Source organism: Micropterus salmoides, unplaced genomic scaffold (assembly GCF_014851395.1).
Source record: "Micropterus salmoides isolate LMB-PRFRI ecotype aquatic unplaced genomic scaffold, ASM1485139v1 Ms_hic_scaffold_18, whole genome shotgun sequence".
In the NCBI taxonomy this organism is placed as follows: domain Eukaryota; kingdom Metazoa; phylum Chordata; class Actinopteri; order Centrarchiformes; family Centrarchidae; genus Micropterus; species Micropterus salmoides.
This window is the reverse complement of record NW_024040928.1, coordinates 3946179-3964787: the sequence shown is the minus strand read 5'-3', so window position 1 is coordinate 3964787 and position 18609 is coordinate 3946179. Positions and strand designations below refer to the sequence as shown.

Sequence of the window (18609 nt, the reverse complement as noted above, 5' to 3'; positions counted from 1 at the left end):
AAATCACGAGGATTTTATCTGTCAAACGGTAGATCATATGAGTATGAAGTTAACATAGCAGTTGTGTGCACATACTGAAAGCTGCCGCCAGGACCTGACGGCCCGCGGGCAAGCCGTTGGAATGTTAAGAGGTTAATGATAAAAGTCTAACTATTAGAAACATAATCCACCAAGACCTGCTGGCACCAACTTACCTCTAAACTCATGAACCTTAGAAACAGCTGTAAAACCAGATACTGTATGTTTAGACTGCTTCCCTCAATCTTTACCAACTATCTTCAATAATTTCTTCATCTAAACCATCAACCTGCCTCTTAGAACCCATCCCGACTAGGCTGCTTAAAGAAGTTTTACACTTAGTCAGCACTTCTTTACTTGATATGATCAGTCTATCTTTATCAACAGGCTATGTACCACAGTACTTTAAAGTAGCTGTAATTAAACCTCTTCTGAAAAAGTCCAACCTTGATCCAGATGTTTTAGCCAACTACAGACCTGTATATCTAACCTTCCATTTCTCTCTAAGATCCTTCAGAAAGCAGTCGCCAAACAGTTGTGTGACTTTCTACAGAGCAATAGTTTATTTGAGGATTTTCTGTCAGGATTTAGGACATCATAGCACAGAGACAGCACTTGTGAAAATTACTAATGACCTCCTAATTGCATCAGACATAGGACATGTTTCCGTACTGGTTTTACTAGATCTTAGTGCTGCATTGACCATCATATCCTATTAAAGACACTGGAACATTTAATTGGCATTGAAGGAACCACTCTAAGCTGGTTTAAGTCCTATTTATCAGACTGATTTCAGTTTGTTAACAATGAGTCCTCCATGCACGCCAAACTTAGTCATTCCACGAGGATCTGTGCTGGGACCAATCCTGTTCACTTTATATATGCTTCCTTTAGGCATTATAATCTGGAAACACTCCATAAACTTTCATTATTATGCAGATGATACGTTATTATATCTATTGGTCAAGCAAGATGAAACTCATCAGTTAGGCCCAAGCACCTCCGTGACGCATTTCCTAAAGATATAGTTTCCCTTGATGGGATCGCCCTGGCCTCCAGCACCACTGTGAGGAATCTTGGAGTTATCTTTGATCAGGACATTTCGTTTAAGTCTCACATTAAGCAAATTTCAAGGACTGCCTTTTTTCACCTACATAATATTGCAAAAATCAGGAACATCCTGTCTAAAAATTATGCAGAAAAACTAGTCCATGCATTTGTTACTTCTAGGCTGGATTACTGCAATTCTTTATTATCAGGCTGCTTGAAAAAGTCCGTTAAGACTCTTCAGCTGATCCAGAATGCTGCAGCACGTGTTCTGACAGAAACCAGGAAAAGAGATCATATTTCTCCTATCTTAGCCTCTCTGCATTGGCTCCTGTAAAACCCAGAATAGAATTTAAAATCCTTTTTCTCACATACAAAACTCTTAATGGTCAGGCACCATCTTATCTTAAAGAGCTCATAGTACCTTACTACCCCACCAGAGCACTGCGCTCCCAGAATGCAGGGTTACTTGTGGTTCCTAGAGTCTAGAGTAGAATGGGAGCCAGAGCGTTCAGCTATCAAGCTCCTCTCCTGTCTCCAAATTTAAGAGTCGGCTTAAGACTTTCCTCTTCGATAAAGCTTGTAGTTAGGGCTGGCTCAGGTGAGTCCTGAACCATCCCTGAGTTATGCTGCTATAGGCCTAGACTGCCGGGGGACTTCCCATGATGCACTGAGCTTCTTTCTCCTCTTTCTCTCCCTCTGTATACAACCTCATCCCATTATTGCATGTTACTAACTCAACTTCTCCCCTTTCCGGTAGTCTTGTGCTTTCTCGTCCCTCTCCTCTCTCCTCCTATCACTTCCTGCAGGTGTTTCTGGCTCTGGAGCTGTGGAGTCTGGATCTGTGGTTGCGAGTCACCTGCTGCCCCCGTGTTCCTGCTTGACACCCTCTGCTGCAACTATTGTTACTAGTCCTATTGTTATTACTGTTATTGTAGTCATTAACAATACGACTGCGATGGACTGGCGACCTGTCCAGGGTGTACCTCACCTTTCGCCCAATGCCAGCTGGGATAGGCTCCAGCCCCCCCGCGACCCTGTACGCAGGATAAGCGGTTGACAATGGATGGATGGATGGATGGATTAACAATACGATTATTATCATTAACACTACTGTAAATATCTGTACTATTTTTCTTTCAGGCTATACCAACATTACCTTTACTGTCTGTACCTCTGTGTGTATATTGTGTAGGCTGCCTCACTCCCCTCTCTCTCCCTCCCTCCCCACCTCCTTCACCCCAACCGGTCAAGGCAGATGGCTGCCCACCCTGAGCCATGGTTCTGCTCGAGGTTTCTGCCTCTTAAAAGGAAGTTTTTCCTTGCCTTTGTCGCCTAGTGCTTGCTCTTGGTGGGAACTGTTGGGTTTCTGTAAATAACATCACAGAGTACGGTCTCTGCTCTTTTATGAAAAGTGCTCTGAGGTAACTGTTGTTGTGATTTGGCGCTATATAAATAAAATTGAATTGAAATTGAATAAGATCACTTCATTGACTCATCAAAGTCTGTTTACAGGTGTTGGGGAGTACTACTGCATACACATATATGGGAAAAAGTTGTATAAAGCCTTGGTAAGTCTGATAAATGGCCTCAAGTGATATCACTTGAGTCAGCATTGGAGTGCGATGGTGCTCAAAATCACAGTTTGTAAGTACTGTAATAAAAATAAGTCCATTAAATGGTTCGCCCAACAAAGATGTCATTATTATGCAAACAGCAGCTTTACTGGGAACCAAGTGATTTAATCAATTAGGTGTGGGCAAGCCGAAAGCAAAAAGCACTGATTCAGTTGGCCTGTGATGATAGAAATAAATCCACTCAAACATAGTGAATGTATACTAAGTAAAGACATTCACAGCAAGTGTGACAGTTCATTCTTACCAACTGTCAACCAAACGCAACATGCTTTCTCCTAAAGTAAAAAATATATAAAGCTCAGGAATGCGCTTCATGCTGCAATCTGTTGTTGCACCAAAGATTCTACACTCAACAAGCTGGCAACCACACTAATTTGTTTTGTAATGTAGTAAGTACGCAAAGTACGCAGGCAAGTATGTGAACAATGTTGTTTGCGTCGCCTATGGCTGTCTACGCCTTCACATTGTTAAAAAGCAAGTATGTCGGGGGCTTTAAAAGTATGTGTTTTTTTTGATGTGAAGCAGCTCCATTGTATTTGAGCAGCTTGCAGCATAGCTTCCAAGGAGGGTTAAATGACTGAGAATCTTCACAGATACGTTGTTGCTTGACACAGAGTTACTTTACTGAATAGCAGCTTGAAGTTACTAGTTAGTTTCAAAATAGCATTGCATTTATTTAATTAAACAGCATTTGCCAAAGAAACTGAATATTAGCAGAGGAATGAACGAACAAGATCTTATTACTGATATCAGGGGTCCACTATGTACATTTTGCAGCGGTGGCCCACAGCTGAATTAAAAAACCTAGAGGAAAAGGGTTGATTGTCAGTGAGCTAACCTTTGCTAGCATTTCTACTAGCTTAGCCGACCAAGACTGTGGTGATCAAAGTTAATGCAACACTGCATTTAGTTGCAAACTGGGCACAATTTTCTGGTGAACACACAAGAATTCTGATTTAATTCCTGTCATTCTGCCATCTTAACAGAGATTTCAAGACACACAATGAGAAGCCCTGTGTTCTGGCTCCAGCTTGACTCTCAGCTACAGAGAATGAAACCTCCCTCTAACTAAAGCACTGTGGGAAAACCGAGGTGGAGGGAATCTCACAGGAACCACCAGAGTGTTGGAGCCAGGTTAAAGGGTGGACAAGAGTCAGACAACATTCAGAGTGCAGGACGTTCTGCTCCTCAAGCATTACAATCAAACCCCTTAGACAATCCGTCATAACAACACACACCACGCTGAGACATAACAACACCTGCACTGCAATAACATAGCTCTGCTAGTTGGAATGGCTCAGTCTGATAAGTGTAGCAGAGAGATGCGAGGTGCACTGCAGCTAATGTCACAGTGTGAGATATCAGCAGAATTCAACAATGAACACAATGAACTTCAGGTTTTGATAGGGAAATATTTCTCCAATGTTATCATTTTTAATCTGATTAAGTCTATGTTTAGAGAATGAGGGCTAATTATTTATTTCTTTGCCATGCCATATGTAAACGCCTGATTTGCTCACAAACTTCTATCTAACTTGTGAGCTAACTCGTGCTAAAGCCAGCAGTCAGTGTATATTAGGGCAATATGAGCATGGGCTAAACCACACACTGTAGAAAAACATGGCTGTAGAGTCTCTGAAGGGAGGTCTTTAATTTGCAAGACACAGACTGACTGAGTTTTAATTTAAATTAAATGTACAATTCTACCCTATGAAACTTAATTTGTTATACCACAGAATGTATTATTTTTTTACCCACAAAGCTCCATTCTTTTCTTCATCTATCTCTGCTTGTCAATTGCCTGGACACGTTAGCGGTGTCGCTTCTGGAAACGGCTCCAACAGTGAGTGTGTGCTGGAGCTGGTGTGTGTCTCTAAAGGGAAACTGGAGCAGTCAAGCTAATATAGCTGCTCACCAGATCCCTGTGGAGCACCCAGTTGGCATGGAGGTAATGGATCCCATCCAGAATCTGATACAGGAGAGACTTCACCATCCCTCTGGGCAGCTGCATGGGCTTCTTGTTGGCCTTAGAGGCGCGGTGGAACTTGATGATGTGCTACGAGGCAGAGAAAGGTTTCTCTTCAGTTGTGCTCGTGGAGTGAAGCATGTCTTGTCAGTTCTGACAGTGTAGCTACAACATTAACAAGGTGACTGGTAAATAAGGCAAACTACAATGCTGTGACTTATGTATATTGTAATTTTATTGTGTAACCTTATCGGCAGCTGGTGGTACTGAAAAGGAGTTTACAGTGTAGCAGCCTGGGATTTACCAGCAGGCAGATGAATGTGTGTAATTTAATTATGTATTTTTTAAATTCACCACTAATTCAAGTTATATTCCATGATAAAAAATAGTTAATCTAAACATCTGGAAAACTTTTCTGTACAAAATGTGTACTTTTGAAATATCAGGTTACATCATGTACACACATGTATGCAGCAGAGAGACTTACCCAAAGGTCATGTTCAGCGTAGTCAAAGAGGAGCCACACCTTTCTGTCACTGTGGGACAGGAACACTTTCTGCAGGGCGATCACATTTGGGTGTTTCAGTTCTCGTAACAGCTGAAAGACCCGACAGAAAGGCGTCAATAATTTGGGGTCATTTTAAAAGGCATTTTATAAGAGTTTTCAGTGTAAGCACAGCAAACATGTTTTCTTGAAATCTGTGCTCATGTATTGTATTAGTAACCCAGTCTGTCAGGAGCACAAAATAAACAGTGTTCTCATGAAAGAAAGCTTTCAACTGTTGCTTCATTTGGAAAATAGTTAAGAAGGAACAAAGTGCAAATTCCCAGTGTACACCGTGTCCTCTGTTCTCAAACACAGACACTGATGCAGATTAATCAAGTACAGTGATCCTGTGATGTAGCCAAAAATGACAAGGAATAATGACATGGGTAATGAATACATATCGTTAGGAGGATTTTATGCAAAACCCCTAAGAGTATTATGACTAGATTAATTTACAGCATGGATACACATAACACATAAGACAGAGAATAATTAATTTCTAAAATGAGACATGAGAAACAGCTAAATACTTTTTAGCGTTTATTTTTAACTGCAGGTACTGAAGGAAAACATTTTTTAAAATGCTGTATTGTTGGTCAGCGAATGCCCTTAGTTTTGGAGAAGACATTTTAGAGGACACATCATGTCAAAGACAATCATCTGTGTTTCTCAGAAATAATATTTACTCTAAGTCTAAATGGTAGATGATTGGTATCCAGGCTGTGTGTAATCCTCTTAATAACATGAGCTGATTAGCTCTTTGTCTGATTTTGTTAATCACACATCACTGTAAAAAACTAATACATCCTGAATGGATAAATAAAACTGATGAAACTGAAGTAACAAAGATGGCAAATTTAATTTAAAAGTAATAGAGATGTAATTGTGTTGATCCAACGCTTGATTAAGAGTTGATATATCTATAGCTATAGGATGCTATATTTGTAAATACATTTTCAAACTGTAGAGGTTGAATCTAACTAAGCTATGCAAGGCTTGGATTTGATTGGTTAAATAATGATCTTACCTGGTTATTAAATCAAATACACTCATCGGCCACTTTATTAGGTGCACCTGTTCAATTGCTTGTTAACACAAATAACTAATGAGCTAATCACACGGCAGCAACTCAGTGCATTTAGGCATGTAGACGTGGTCAAGACAACTTGCTGTAGTTCAAGCCGAGCATCAGAATGGGGAAGAAAGGCAGATTTAAGTGACTTTGAACGGGGCATGGTTGTTGGTGCCAGACGGGCTGGTCTGAGTATTTCAGAAACTGCTGATCTGCTGGGATTTTCAGCACAACCATCAAAGGGGGGTCCAACCCGGTACTAGCAAAGTAAAGTGGCCGGTGAGTGTAGTTGTACATATCAAAGTATTTCACTCCTGGCCTCCTGATCATTTCTCCAAGAAAAGCAAGTATGGAAAAGTGACACTTTATGCTACACTATCAAATGCTATGCTTAGATATTAAGAAATTAAAATTAAATTAGGGTTGCACAATTAATCTAATCCCAATCCCAATGTCGTCATATGCAATTATGTGCGATTTAATAAAACAGTAAAAGTGTGTGTGGCGCTCTCTTCTCTGCTCATTATCTCTGCCCACACCGGGCTCTCGCATGTGTCCCTAAAACAGATAAGCCTACGTGCAATGAGAAAAATGGTTTATGAGCAGTGTGCCAGTAACTTTTAAGACAGCAACCTACTGTAACCCCCCTCCCCTCCCCGCCCCGCCCCTAATTGTTCAAAACACAGTCGGACTCTCCACTGGAGCACCGGGAGAAAGGCTGGTTCTCCGGTCGCTCTGTGACAGAGACGGAGAGACGTTGACAGCAGCTGAAGCGGTCAGACAGAAGAACACGGGGACAAGATAGGGAAGGATTGGGTTTGGCTTGCTGGACATATAACGTTGGCTGTATCGCTGCCTTTTGTTGTTCAACATGTTCACCTTCTCACAGAGCCGACGTGCCTGTCAGTCACTTTACATCAGCCAACCAATCGCAGCCTGGAAGGGGCGGGACATTAAAAAAAGTTTGACGTGCTACAGCAGATTATTAAATGTTGAACAATATGATTACTGACAAGTTAGTACTTAGCATTAATACATTAGAGACCAATGTAGAGCCTTTTCCTGCACAAGGATTAAATAAATAAAAACAACCCACAGAAATGAAACAGCTGGAACTGGACATAATATTCAGCTAGTGGTAAAATAGTATACTAATATATGAAAAGCTAATGAATGTACAGTTCCTCCTGCAGGTTGTGGATAGAGACTCTGCATGAGACAGATGTTCAGCGTGCCAATATTTGCCGCTTCTGGCTGCCTCCTCCGTAGAGCAACACGCTCCCCTTGTTCTGTTTTACTAGTTATTGTTATACATATTGTTTAACTTTGTTCAAGTTGAGAAACATTTCAAAATGTCAGTATTTCACGCATTCCTTGATAATTAAGCAAGTAGACTCACAGTAACATTTGTTCCATTATAATCAAATCGCAATCGCAATAATCACAATATGACTTTTTCTCCAAATCGTGCTGCTCTAAATTTAATCAAAATTAAATTACTGATTTTACATTTCACTCACACACACCCTACAATGCATACAGTGCAGAGTGTTAAGCTTGCATTGTAAAGCAGTATTATTATAGTTAATGTTCATTATATAAGATCAATGAACACCATTAAGGAGCTTTCTCCGGTGAAACATAGTACAATGCTATTGCAATGGGAACAGCAAACCATTCCAGTCCTAGAAATGCAGCATTTAAGTGTCCCAATTTAAAATGAGTTTAATCTATTGTACTAGCTTTTAAGAAACAGTATGGTAATGTTGTCCTTTAATTTACCGGTGAGCCCCTGGCTGTAACAGCAGCTGAAGGCCTAATGGAAGTCAGTAGTGAGACAGCTGTATAATGGAGGACCTCCATCCTGGCAAACGCTGCACACAGTGCTTCATGATTCAAGCAGCACCTCTTTCACTGTCTTTGTAACTGGTTCACTGGGTTCACTCCTATTCGTACTATGCCATTTGCTGACCCATCACAGACTATCCACAATCAATCATGCCCTTCAGACAGGCCCCCATGTCTGCAGGGTGTTTAGGGAGGGAGGGAGACAGAACTGAAACAATCTACAGTGAATCCCACCCATTAAATTAATTATTCATATGTACAGGCTGGTATGGCTCTTACTGTGCTTCACCTACAATAATATGCAGAGCAAAACAGTGCAGACGCTATTTTAAATTTGCAACATGGCAGTGTTTTATTACAATTATTGGATTGTCAACCTTTAGTTTTTTGTCTGTTGTGACTCCCATGTTGTTGTTGTTCTGTATGAACTTTGCTTTTTGGCTACACATTTTGCACAAACATACGGTGGCAGACTCGAGTCCAAAAGAGTTACTTGCTTACTTATCAGTGATGCGGATGGAGACTGAGTGAGAACACAATAAAATATCAATGTGAACCTGCAGCTTAATGATACTTGTATACTCAAAGTCCCACTCAAAGGCCAACTAAAGCTTTGTAAATACCTTATGCTCCTGAAACCAGGTCAGCAGCGCACAGGGAATGGCTCTGATTTCAGAGAACGCATTGACAAATCCTGCGTTACATGGTAGAGCTGCTCTCTTACACACTCAAAAACAGGACTGTGCTGGATTTACTTAATTAATTCATCATATAATGCATATTTGAGTTTAACAGTCCTTTTTTTCTTCTGCTCTGCTCACAGATCTTATTTTAACTTCAACATATCTGGATAAGGTCTTGTAATTTGACTTGGACCTTACTAAGGTGATCTGGACAATAGCCCTGTCTGCATACAAATATATGGCTCACACACAGCTGAAGCTGATGGGAATGTCATTAACTTTGGAAGTAATTTGGTCAACCAAAGTATAGGACACAATGAAACTGTGACCTAATGAAGGCACTGTAGGTGCTCTGTAGTTTTATGCTACCTATCGAGATGCGCTACTTAGCAGTTCTGTGCATGCGCCCATAAATCTATGCAACCTTGCTGTCGGACATGCTGTTGAGACTGCGGCTAATGGTGAGAGATAACTAAAACATTTTTTTTTTTTTTTTTTAACCATATCTCTGAACAAATAGATGGAAAAACTAGAGTAGATAATAAACAAACCCCCAAAGATCAGTCTACTGGGGAGGAACTACAACCTTTTGATCTGGAGAAAGTAATTTGGTTGGTTCTGTTGCTCCACAGTGATTTTACATTTATGGCACAGCATGTTTTGGGCATCACCCCCTAAAACCCTGTTAATATGACCTCAGAATCATTCTAGATAGGATTGTTCATGTTTGCCTTTTGTGTCTACATTTTACAGCTTTTGACATTTATCTGTAGTCATTAATATAAAAAATAGGCAACATGAGAAACCTCCTCCCTTCTGAGGTGCATTTTATTTGCACATTAAGATCAAAAAAAGAAACATCTCCTCATTAGCTTAAAAGGACTAGTTTGCATCACTAATTTGCGTTAAGTTACTAACCTCAGCTCCTCCAGTCACCTCCGTCACAACCGCTTTTTCAGACTCATCTGAAAACTGAAAAATAATTTAGGATGTATCTGTCTGTACAGAACTGTAGGCTACACCAATTTATTCTCAGTTTGTACCTGATGATCTCAACATTGGACTAGTAGGTAGTACTTTCTATAAATTGACCTAATGTTAATTTACATAGCAGCTAAAAGACGCAGCCTGCTGTAGAAGCTTTCCTGTTCAGCTATGCAGTCTGTAGGGGAGGGGAGATGTTAGCTAGCACAAACTTTCACTTTTCCAGCAGTTGGAAAACAACAGACAGACTTTTCTTGGTCTTGAGAAGCTAACACACATAGCCGACACAGCAGGCTACATTTACTGCCAGAAGAATTATCGTTGCTGTTACAACAGCGCCTGTCACTGATGTGGTCTGATGAGTGTTACCGTGCTCGCACAGTGTGTGAGTGAAAATTACTAGCGCACTGATGTAATAATGTGTAGGGAAATTTTAGTAGCAGGGGTCACAATTCAGCAGCGGTGCACCGCCGCTCATGAATGCATATAGGGGAAACACTGGTGTGAGGGTTTCTTTCTGAGGATCAATCGACAGACATGCAAGATAAAGATCCATAACTATGTTTTCAGTGGTGTGTAAAGACCTTACATAACAAACCATTATGTGTTTATTACCTTATCTACATAACCGCGGGCACCCCCTTCCATGGACGTCGCCACGTTGCATCCTCATGTTTCTACAGTAGCTGAAAGGGGACAAAAAGCGCTACAGAGCGCATTTCCTCACTAAGTTGTTCTTTTTCTACTTCTGGTAGAATTCAGGTAGTGCAGACACTCACCACTATGTTGAATACATACGTTAGAAGAAGAAGTAGTAATAATATACTGCAGGGGTCTGCAAATAAGTTTTGCATCAGAGGACTATTTTCAACCATTAGATGGTGGGTGAGAATATAAGCCGTAAAACTGACTTGCATTGACATGTTGTTCAGTTAGCTCAGTCGATAAAGTGCAGGACTTACAACCCAATGGTTGAATGTTTGATCCCACGCAACACAACTTTTTTTTTTCTCTCTTCAACAAATGGATTCTGCATGAATTCTGCACGAATGTTTCTCAGATCATGGCATGTGCTGCACTGTTTTTGTTTCAGTGTTTGATCCACATCCATCAACCTACAGACGCTTTTGCATTTCTCCAGTATCTCCAGGCAGAGGACATTTAGGGGAATCATCGAGAACTGATGTTTCCCTGATGATTGATGTGTCAGTGTTTGTATAAACTTTATATAATGTGTGGTTTATAATGGACTGTGATGCAGAAACAGTGACAGTGTTTCACACTCTTGGCTCACATTTTCCATATTATCTGTCAGTGGCCAAGTCAACAATGGTTCTACTGAATATTTAAGTAAATATAATTTCTTAATAAATATACCTAAAGAAACCTTGTTTCTTGACTGGCCACTCTCTGCTCTCTCAGGAGAGACACCTTTTGTGCTGTTGTTAGCCACCGTAGCTGTCTTACGCTCTTTGAAAGGTTAAGTGCAGTTTAAACTCCTGCGTCAAATCAATGACGTAGCCTCTGAGTAGCCCCCTACCCTACGCCACCACCTACGGCATAGCCTGGCGTGCAATCTTTAATAAATATAACTACACATCGAGGCGACGCGGACCGTAAGAACTGTGATTGGTCGGCTGCAAAGCCTCGCCATGCCTCTGAGCCGTCAGGAAGTGCCCCGTGCTTTGAAGTAACTTTTACAGCGGCCAAAACACAGCTGTAACATGGTGAATTAATATTTGACTGTCACAACCAGAGAATGTGATCCATTTGGTCGATAACATTTGAAAAGGCTACATCAGACGCACGTATACAATTTTACCCCCATTCACGTTAGCGGAGCTAACTAAAAGTTAGCCTGCTCGGCCGGCAAAAGTCAACACAGTGGATGCCGCAGCACTACCGCCGACTAGCGTTTGGGGGTGTAATTGCAGAATGATGGAGACACCGACGCACCACTATAAATGCATAGCTTTGTGCGTAGTTACGCACATAGAACCTACGCAGGAGAATAAATCAAGCTTTAGGGGGCAGTGGTAGACTTGATTGATGGTTGTAATTCACAACTCTCACCACTAGATGCCACTAAATCTTACACACTGAACCTTTGAACAAACGTAAATTAGCTCTATCTCTCTGTTTGGGGTATGAGGTTGTCTGGGCACGGCATTACAGTCCGGTCCCACTGTCAACATCCTCCTGCTCATCTGCTCTGCATTCCATAAATCAAGATTCAGAATACCAGTATATCAAGCCCGGCTTCTCACCTCATTCTCCACCAGATCGTCGGTTTACTACAGTGATATTTACGCAACAGCTATGATAATAGATAGCTTTCTTGGCTACACCCAGTGAGATTTAAAAGTGCTGTAGAAAGAAGAAACATTTATCCAGAATAAAAACACCACTTGCCCACAGTCTTAATCATATTGCACATCTGAAACCATAAAAAACCTTTCTGCTGTTTTCTTGTAGTTATTTTACTGAGACGGCTTTAAGGACACAAGAATCTACTTTGTGTAACTGAATTTGAAACAGACGATAACGATTATTTTCATTATCAATTCATCTGTCGACCTTTTTCTTAAATAAATTAACTGGTCTATAAAATGTCACCAAAATGTGAAAAATGTCAGCGTTTCCCAAAGCCCACAATGACGTCCACATTTAAGAAGCTAAAATCAGAGCATTTAGGATTTTTTTCTCTAGACTAAAAGATTAATTGATTATCAAAATTGTTGGCAATTAATTTAATGGATGAGAACTAATTGATAATTCATGCAGCTCTAAAACAGATCTTTCATATATCAGTAGACGGGATACCAACAGCGTCGACAGTTAATATACCCTGAATTTTGTTGTACCCACAAGGCAGCTGATGACAGCCTTAGCATGGAAAGTAACAGAGGGAGGGACCAACTGAGGAGAATAATCCAGGAATTGTATGCTGTTTGATTTGGCCTCTGGATGGGGAAATGGGGTTTGTATTTAATAACAACCTTAATCCATAAGCTATAATAGGGCATTGTGGTAATGAGCCCTGGGCTTAGGGCTTGTGCAGCCCCAGATCTATGGCACCACTTTCAACCCTGAGCACTGTGCCCTGGACCAGACAGACCCACTGATACCACATACAATCACTGACACAATGTGGCACTAATATCACTTTCACACTAACCCAGCATTTGATGAGAGATCTTGAACATGTGTTTAACACATTTACTGTATACTAGAGTACTGTCATGGGTTAATTCCTAGTCGTTGCTGTTGCCAAAGCTAATATAAAAGATCAGCTGACAGTTTAATAAAAGTGGTCTCCTTTTGAAAATGTAATTTAATAACTTAGCTTCTACACTTAACATCAATTTGCTCATATATTGAGAAGCTACAATCAGTGCCTCTCTATTGTGAAAGAAGACAGGTTTTCTATGACCAAACCAAGAAATGCAGCAATGTGCCAGCAAAAGCAGGGAAAACTAAGATTGCTTGCAAGTAAACGCACATAAAAAATGCTGACTGCAAACAATGCAAAAACTTTTAAGAAAAGCCGGCCTTGCTCGTATGACGAGTTTTATGAATGTTCGTTAGGCCTCAAGCAATGCTATTTGAACACTGAATGAATAATGTTTGTTTACTGGAAAACGCCACAGGTGCACCTTTAAGTAAGACCAACAATAGAATGACATTGCATCACTTCCAATTGATCTTTCGCTAAGCCCGGCCCCCCTTAGTTACTGTAGTTAAGTCCGACAAACTGTCAATTACTGCACTCTCCGGAGGAATATTGTCAAATTTGTTGGAAAAAGCGATGTCAGAAAGAAGCACACAGTTTTGCCGTAGTATTATATATTTGAAGGTTGTATTCAGGCTGTCAAACTGACTCAAATGGACGTGAAAAAAATGAAAGATAGAAGCTGAAGCCTACCGATCACACAGTACAAGTGAACCACCACATCCCCCGACGAGTGAGACAAAAGACAACGATTTTAAGGATCAACACAGTTCCTGTACAGCTGGGTAGCCTCTAATCATTATTACAATCATTAAAAAGCAGAACAGTAGGGCTTTATTACGTTACATTCAGTAGGAAGTTAGCTAACGTTAGCTAACTAACATTACATTAGGAACAATCCACAGCCGACATTTTTCTAGATTTATTTTAGGTTTTGGAACGAGAATAAATCGTACTTCTCCTATCAACCTCTCTGGGTAGTGACTGTAACTATTACAAGAGCCCCAGGAACAGCGTTTGACCAAATCTTGGAAAAATACAGCCAAAAAAAGCTAGAAAACAACTCTTTGCATTAGAGTCAATGGAGCGCAGCCATGAAAGTATCGGACCTCAGTTAGAGCGAGACCTATACTGCACTGTGATTGGCCAGCTGTGTATTAGGGGCGTGGCTTAGCAAAGGGTCAGTAGTTTTCTAAATCAAACAAAAATTACAATAGAAATTAACGTATGATGTCTGCAAAAGTGATATTTTAGATTTTAGAATTGAATCTGTAAAATCTGCATTTATCAAAGAATCCACTAACATCTCACGTCAAATTGAGTTTATCAGTGAGCCTGCAGCCGTTCCAAATAAAAAAAAAAATCCAAAGATGTTTATTGTTGGCGCAAAACCACAATTGTTGTACTCATCTAGGTATGATGGTGCATGCGATATAAGAGTCAAGAAGTGGCTGACAGTGACGGCAGCAAACCCAGAGCAGATGATTTTCTTAAGCCATCTGACGCATTACTATATGGAAAACATATACTTATCTCAGCTGTAAACAAATAAATTTTTACAAGGATTTACACAGTTAATTTTGCAAGCTGCAAGTATAATAGTATAAAGTAATAAAACCTGGGAAAGTTCTGGGAAAACACCACTACAGGCCATAATCACACGTCTGTAATCTGGCCTTAGCCACAGAAAGCCGGGCGCCCTGTGAGAAAACTTTCCATGTGCAGAAAGTCTTGTGACTTATAAGACATTCAGGCCATTATTCAACATGTGCAGGGATGGGGGTCACGCTGTAGACAGAGTGCTGAATGTTGTCATCATTTTGAACTGTTTTCTGCTGCAAAAAGATGCTGATCATCAATGAGGCAGAAGAGACACGCTAACTAGAAGGTGACTGATAGATCCAAAACTATATACTTATGCTTATCTAGAATACCATCCAGCACAGAAATACTTATCAATATGTTTAAACTGGTGGTTCAATGAGAAAGAAGAGGCAAAAATACAAATGCGGCAGCAATAAAAGTAAAATAGGTCATGTTTTTGTGAAGGCCTTGGAGAGAAAGAACTCACTGGACAGGCTCCAAATGTTTGCAGCTAAGCCAGACTCCAGGGCTGGCATTCCACCTTTGAAGAGGCTACTCAGGACCCAAATGTGTTTTCAGGTCACTGACCATGGCACAAAACAGTTCCTGGAATTTAAACTCAGTCTGCACCTGGGATCAGAAGGAAGACATCTAACTGATGGTTTTCAGTCAAGGATTATAGTTGACTGAAACCATTTGATGTTACTTTATATGAAATCAAAGACACATCTTGTGGAAACCAGTGTGGCTGGGACTTATTAGCAGAGGCCACAATTCAAGCATCTCACTCTCTTTTCTGTGTTCCCACAACTTCCTCCTTTACTTTCTTTAACATGCTTTGGAGTATGCTACACAGAATGTTGAAACATTTATTCTTAGTTTACCCTATAAGGCAGTGTTCAGACTGAAAACAAGTAAAACAAAAACTACAACACAATCTATTGCTACAGTTATTATCAAATAAAACCCCACTGTTAATGTAAAAGACACATGAATGGACATCAGTTTTTGAATGCAATCTCATTCAACAGCATCTGAAGAATTAAACAATGTAAGCTCCTAAAAGATTAGAACAGTTTCCTCCATCTCCAAAAAATATTATTTCAAAGTTGATTTAGCTGCTTGACAAGTTGCACTAATAAGCAGCATCTTGTATTTAAGTAACATCATGTCTCTAACAGAATATTAGCAAGTAAGTAAGTGGTAAGATTCACCCATTCGCATTGGTGCACTGGCATAAAAGTTCAAGATGTGATTGGCCTGATTAAAAAAGTGTGCACCGGTTACATTTTAGGATGAACACGAGATATTATTTCTAACATCTTGGCATCGGTAAAATCCAATTTCTTTATATAATGAGTCCCTTTGCCTTTATTATTTACAAATGTGGCCAATCATTTGGTATGAAATTGGTTACATTACATTTAGATTGATTCCTAAAGGGTTTTTCTCCCATACCCACTGCTGCCAGTGGCCTGTCAGCTAATATGGGGGATGCGGCATGACACATTAGATTGCCGTGGAGGAGGGAGAGCTACACGTTCCTCCGATTTAATGCACATCAAATGTTTGGAGGATTTTTCAAGAGAGACAAGATATACAATAGTAAATATGCAAGACATACAATAATAAATATGCCGTGCTGTAGGGCAGGACAATAAAAGAATAACAATAATTATCGCAATGTAATTTTTTTCAATAACAATATAACAAATGTTTAATAAATCTTCAATAAATGTTTGATTTTATTCAATTGAAAAAGGAATGAAAAACCCTTTACTTAATTTTACTTAAGGCTATTTGTTCACAAAGATTTTATCATTATTGTTTTGAATGTTCTACCTCAGATTTGTTAAGTGATCCACTGTTTGTCATCAAATGTTGAGTTTAAACCACAATTAACCATCAGGTTTCTGCAACTTTTACTCAGGAGCAAAAATCAGCCTTGAAACTCAAAAGAAAAAACGATACTTATCGTGACAATTATCAATATTGAAGATATGAAACTTTTTATTGAGATAATATTTTTGGCCATATCGTCCAGCCCTACCGTGCCGCTATAAAGTACACAGGCAGCACGACTAACCTAAAAACTAACTCACTTGAAGCGGCGACATGGTGTGAGTGTGGAGACATCTGCTTCCCCGTCCCCCTTAGATTCAGCTCTAGCTAGCTTCAGCGGCACCGCTAGCAAGACTGGTGAGGAAAGTATTGCAACTTCCTAAAACTGTTAAATGTGCGGAGACATTATAAAAGTGTAACTGGAGACAAAGAACAGGAAAGAAAAACTGGTTTAAGGCAAGGTCTAGGTCCGGTTTTATTTCATCTTTTGTCAGAAACTGCATAAATGAGATGCTCACAGAGTTGCAGTACTACGGAAACAAGTATGTGGACTGGAGTAATTTATTAGTTAACATATGGTTAATACAATAAAAAAATCAAACTCTCTGAACCATAGTGAATTGCATAGCTTATGTTTATTCTTTTGCATCATGTCGTATCGTGCTGATCAAAACAAAAAGGTCTGAAGATAAAAGTTTAAAATATGTGATGAAAATTAAACTAACTTTTGACATACCCACTTAAAAATGTCGTTGACTAAAACTAGCTTAAAACTTGTCTAATGTCTAAAACTAATACTAAAACAAACTGATCAGGTACCAAAATACTGGTTTAAGGGGATTTCAGCTTTGAGAAACAACACTAAATAACCTGTGCTGGCTACATCTTAGGGTTCAGAATCCTCTTCTACATCAGACTGAGGAAGGATAAGGTTTTGCGGGAAAGACATGCCCACAAGAAAAACAGTGCTGTCCTGGATCATCCTCCTCCTGAGGACTGATTAATGGCTTCTCTCGTTTGGCTGGCGAGCAATGGGTCGATAAATCCTCGGCATGCTGCTCTGTGCAGGGCTCTGCCTGCCACTGGTTAGAGACAAACGCTGCAGCTCTGTCCGCAGGAGAACATGCACACCGAGCCTTATTAAACCCAAAATACACAAAGTGACGGCCATTGGCTCAGCAAGGCATCAGTACAGCAGCAGCAGCAGCCATTTGATGTTATTTGCAGACAAATACTGCTAACTAGGCTGTGTCTTTGATGGATTGTAAGCTGCAGCTTCAGGGACAATAGGTTTAGTGCAGGATCATGCAGTTTATACAGCAATGCATCAGATCAGAAGCACATTGGGCACACACACATCATTTATTTATTTTACTGCTCTATTCTGTACGGTTTACTAGATGGTATTTTGTTAGAAGAGGCTTTATCACACAATGGTTGACAAAATGAACTCTTCCATTTAACTGACAGCGAGACATCAGCGTTCATTTGATCCCTAGCAACCACATGTTTGAGCTTTTCAATCTACACCCACTACAAATACAACTGAAATATGTTAGTGTTTGCTCAGTGACCAGCATGGTGGGCCAGAAAGCACGGACTGCCTTATGGAGACTGAGGCTGTAAAGACAAAGCCTCATCTCAAAACAGGAATGCCATTTTTGTTTCTGCCTTTAAGGTGAAAGCCCGTTTAGCCAATGTATTACTGTGTACTGTAGTGGGACATTATTACTGAGGGAGTGACTGCACACTTATCTTTTACATGGAAAAAGGCTATCAATAAACAAAATAACATCCGCTTTATTGAGCCATTTGACCCAGTGTTCATACCGTATCTGCACACATGCTATGCAGAAGGGAAGAAAGGGAATATTTATGAGGTCGGGACATTTAGCTGAACAAAAGCCATTGTGGCCGACAGGGAAAACAAGACTCATTTCATGGGAATAATGAAATTCATGAACAATGTTTCAATTCACGAAGGTCAAACGTAATGGAGTGAACAGATGGGGAAACAGGAGCAGGTGGGTGAATGGACCTCTACGTAACAATAATTAAACCACTTGAGAATTTTTGGGCCCTTTGATGAAAAGTGGAGACACCTGAAATAAAACAACCATTTCATATTTTCGTCTTTCAACAGAATCAT

The 18609-nt window shown here is 40.1% G+C and overlaps 1 protein-coding gene across 2 annotated transcripts in view; it reads right to left on the bottom strand.

Moving 5' to 3' along the window:
- cdk19 (cyclin-dependent kinase 19) overlaps window positions 1-18609 on the bottom strand; it is a 66898-nt gene that overhangs the window by 31518 nt on the left and 16771 nt on the right. For both annotated transcript variants that reach the window (XM_038726718.1, XM_038726719.1), the window contains 2 exons: window positions 5156-5266; window positions 4618-4758 (listed from right to left, as the gene is read on the bottom strand). In XM_038726718.1, coding sequence (XP_038582646.1) covers window positions 4618-4758; window positions 5156-5266 — 252 coding nt within the window. The remainder of the gene's footprint in view (window positions 1-4617; window positions 4759-5155; window positions 5267-18609) is intronic.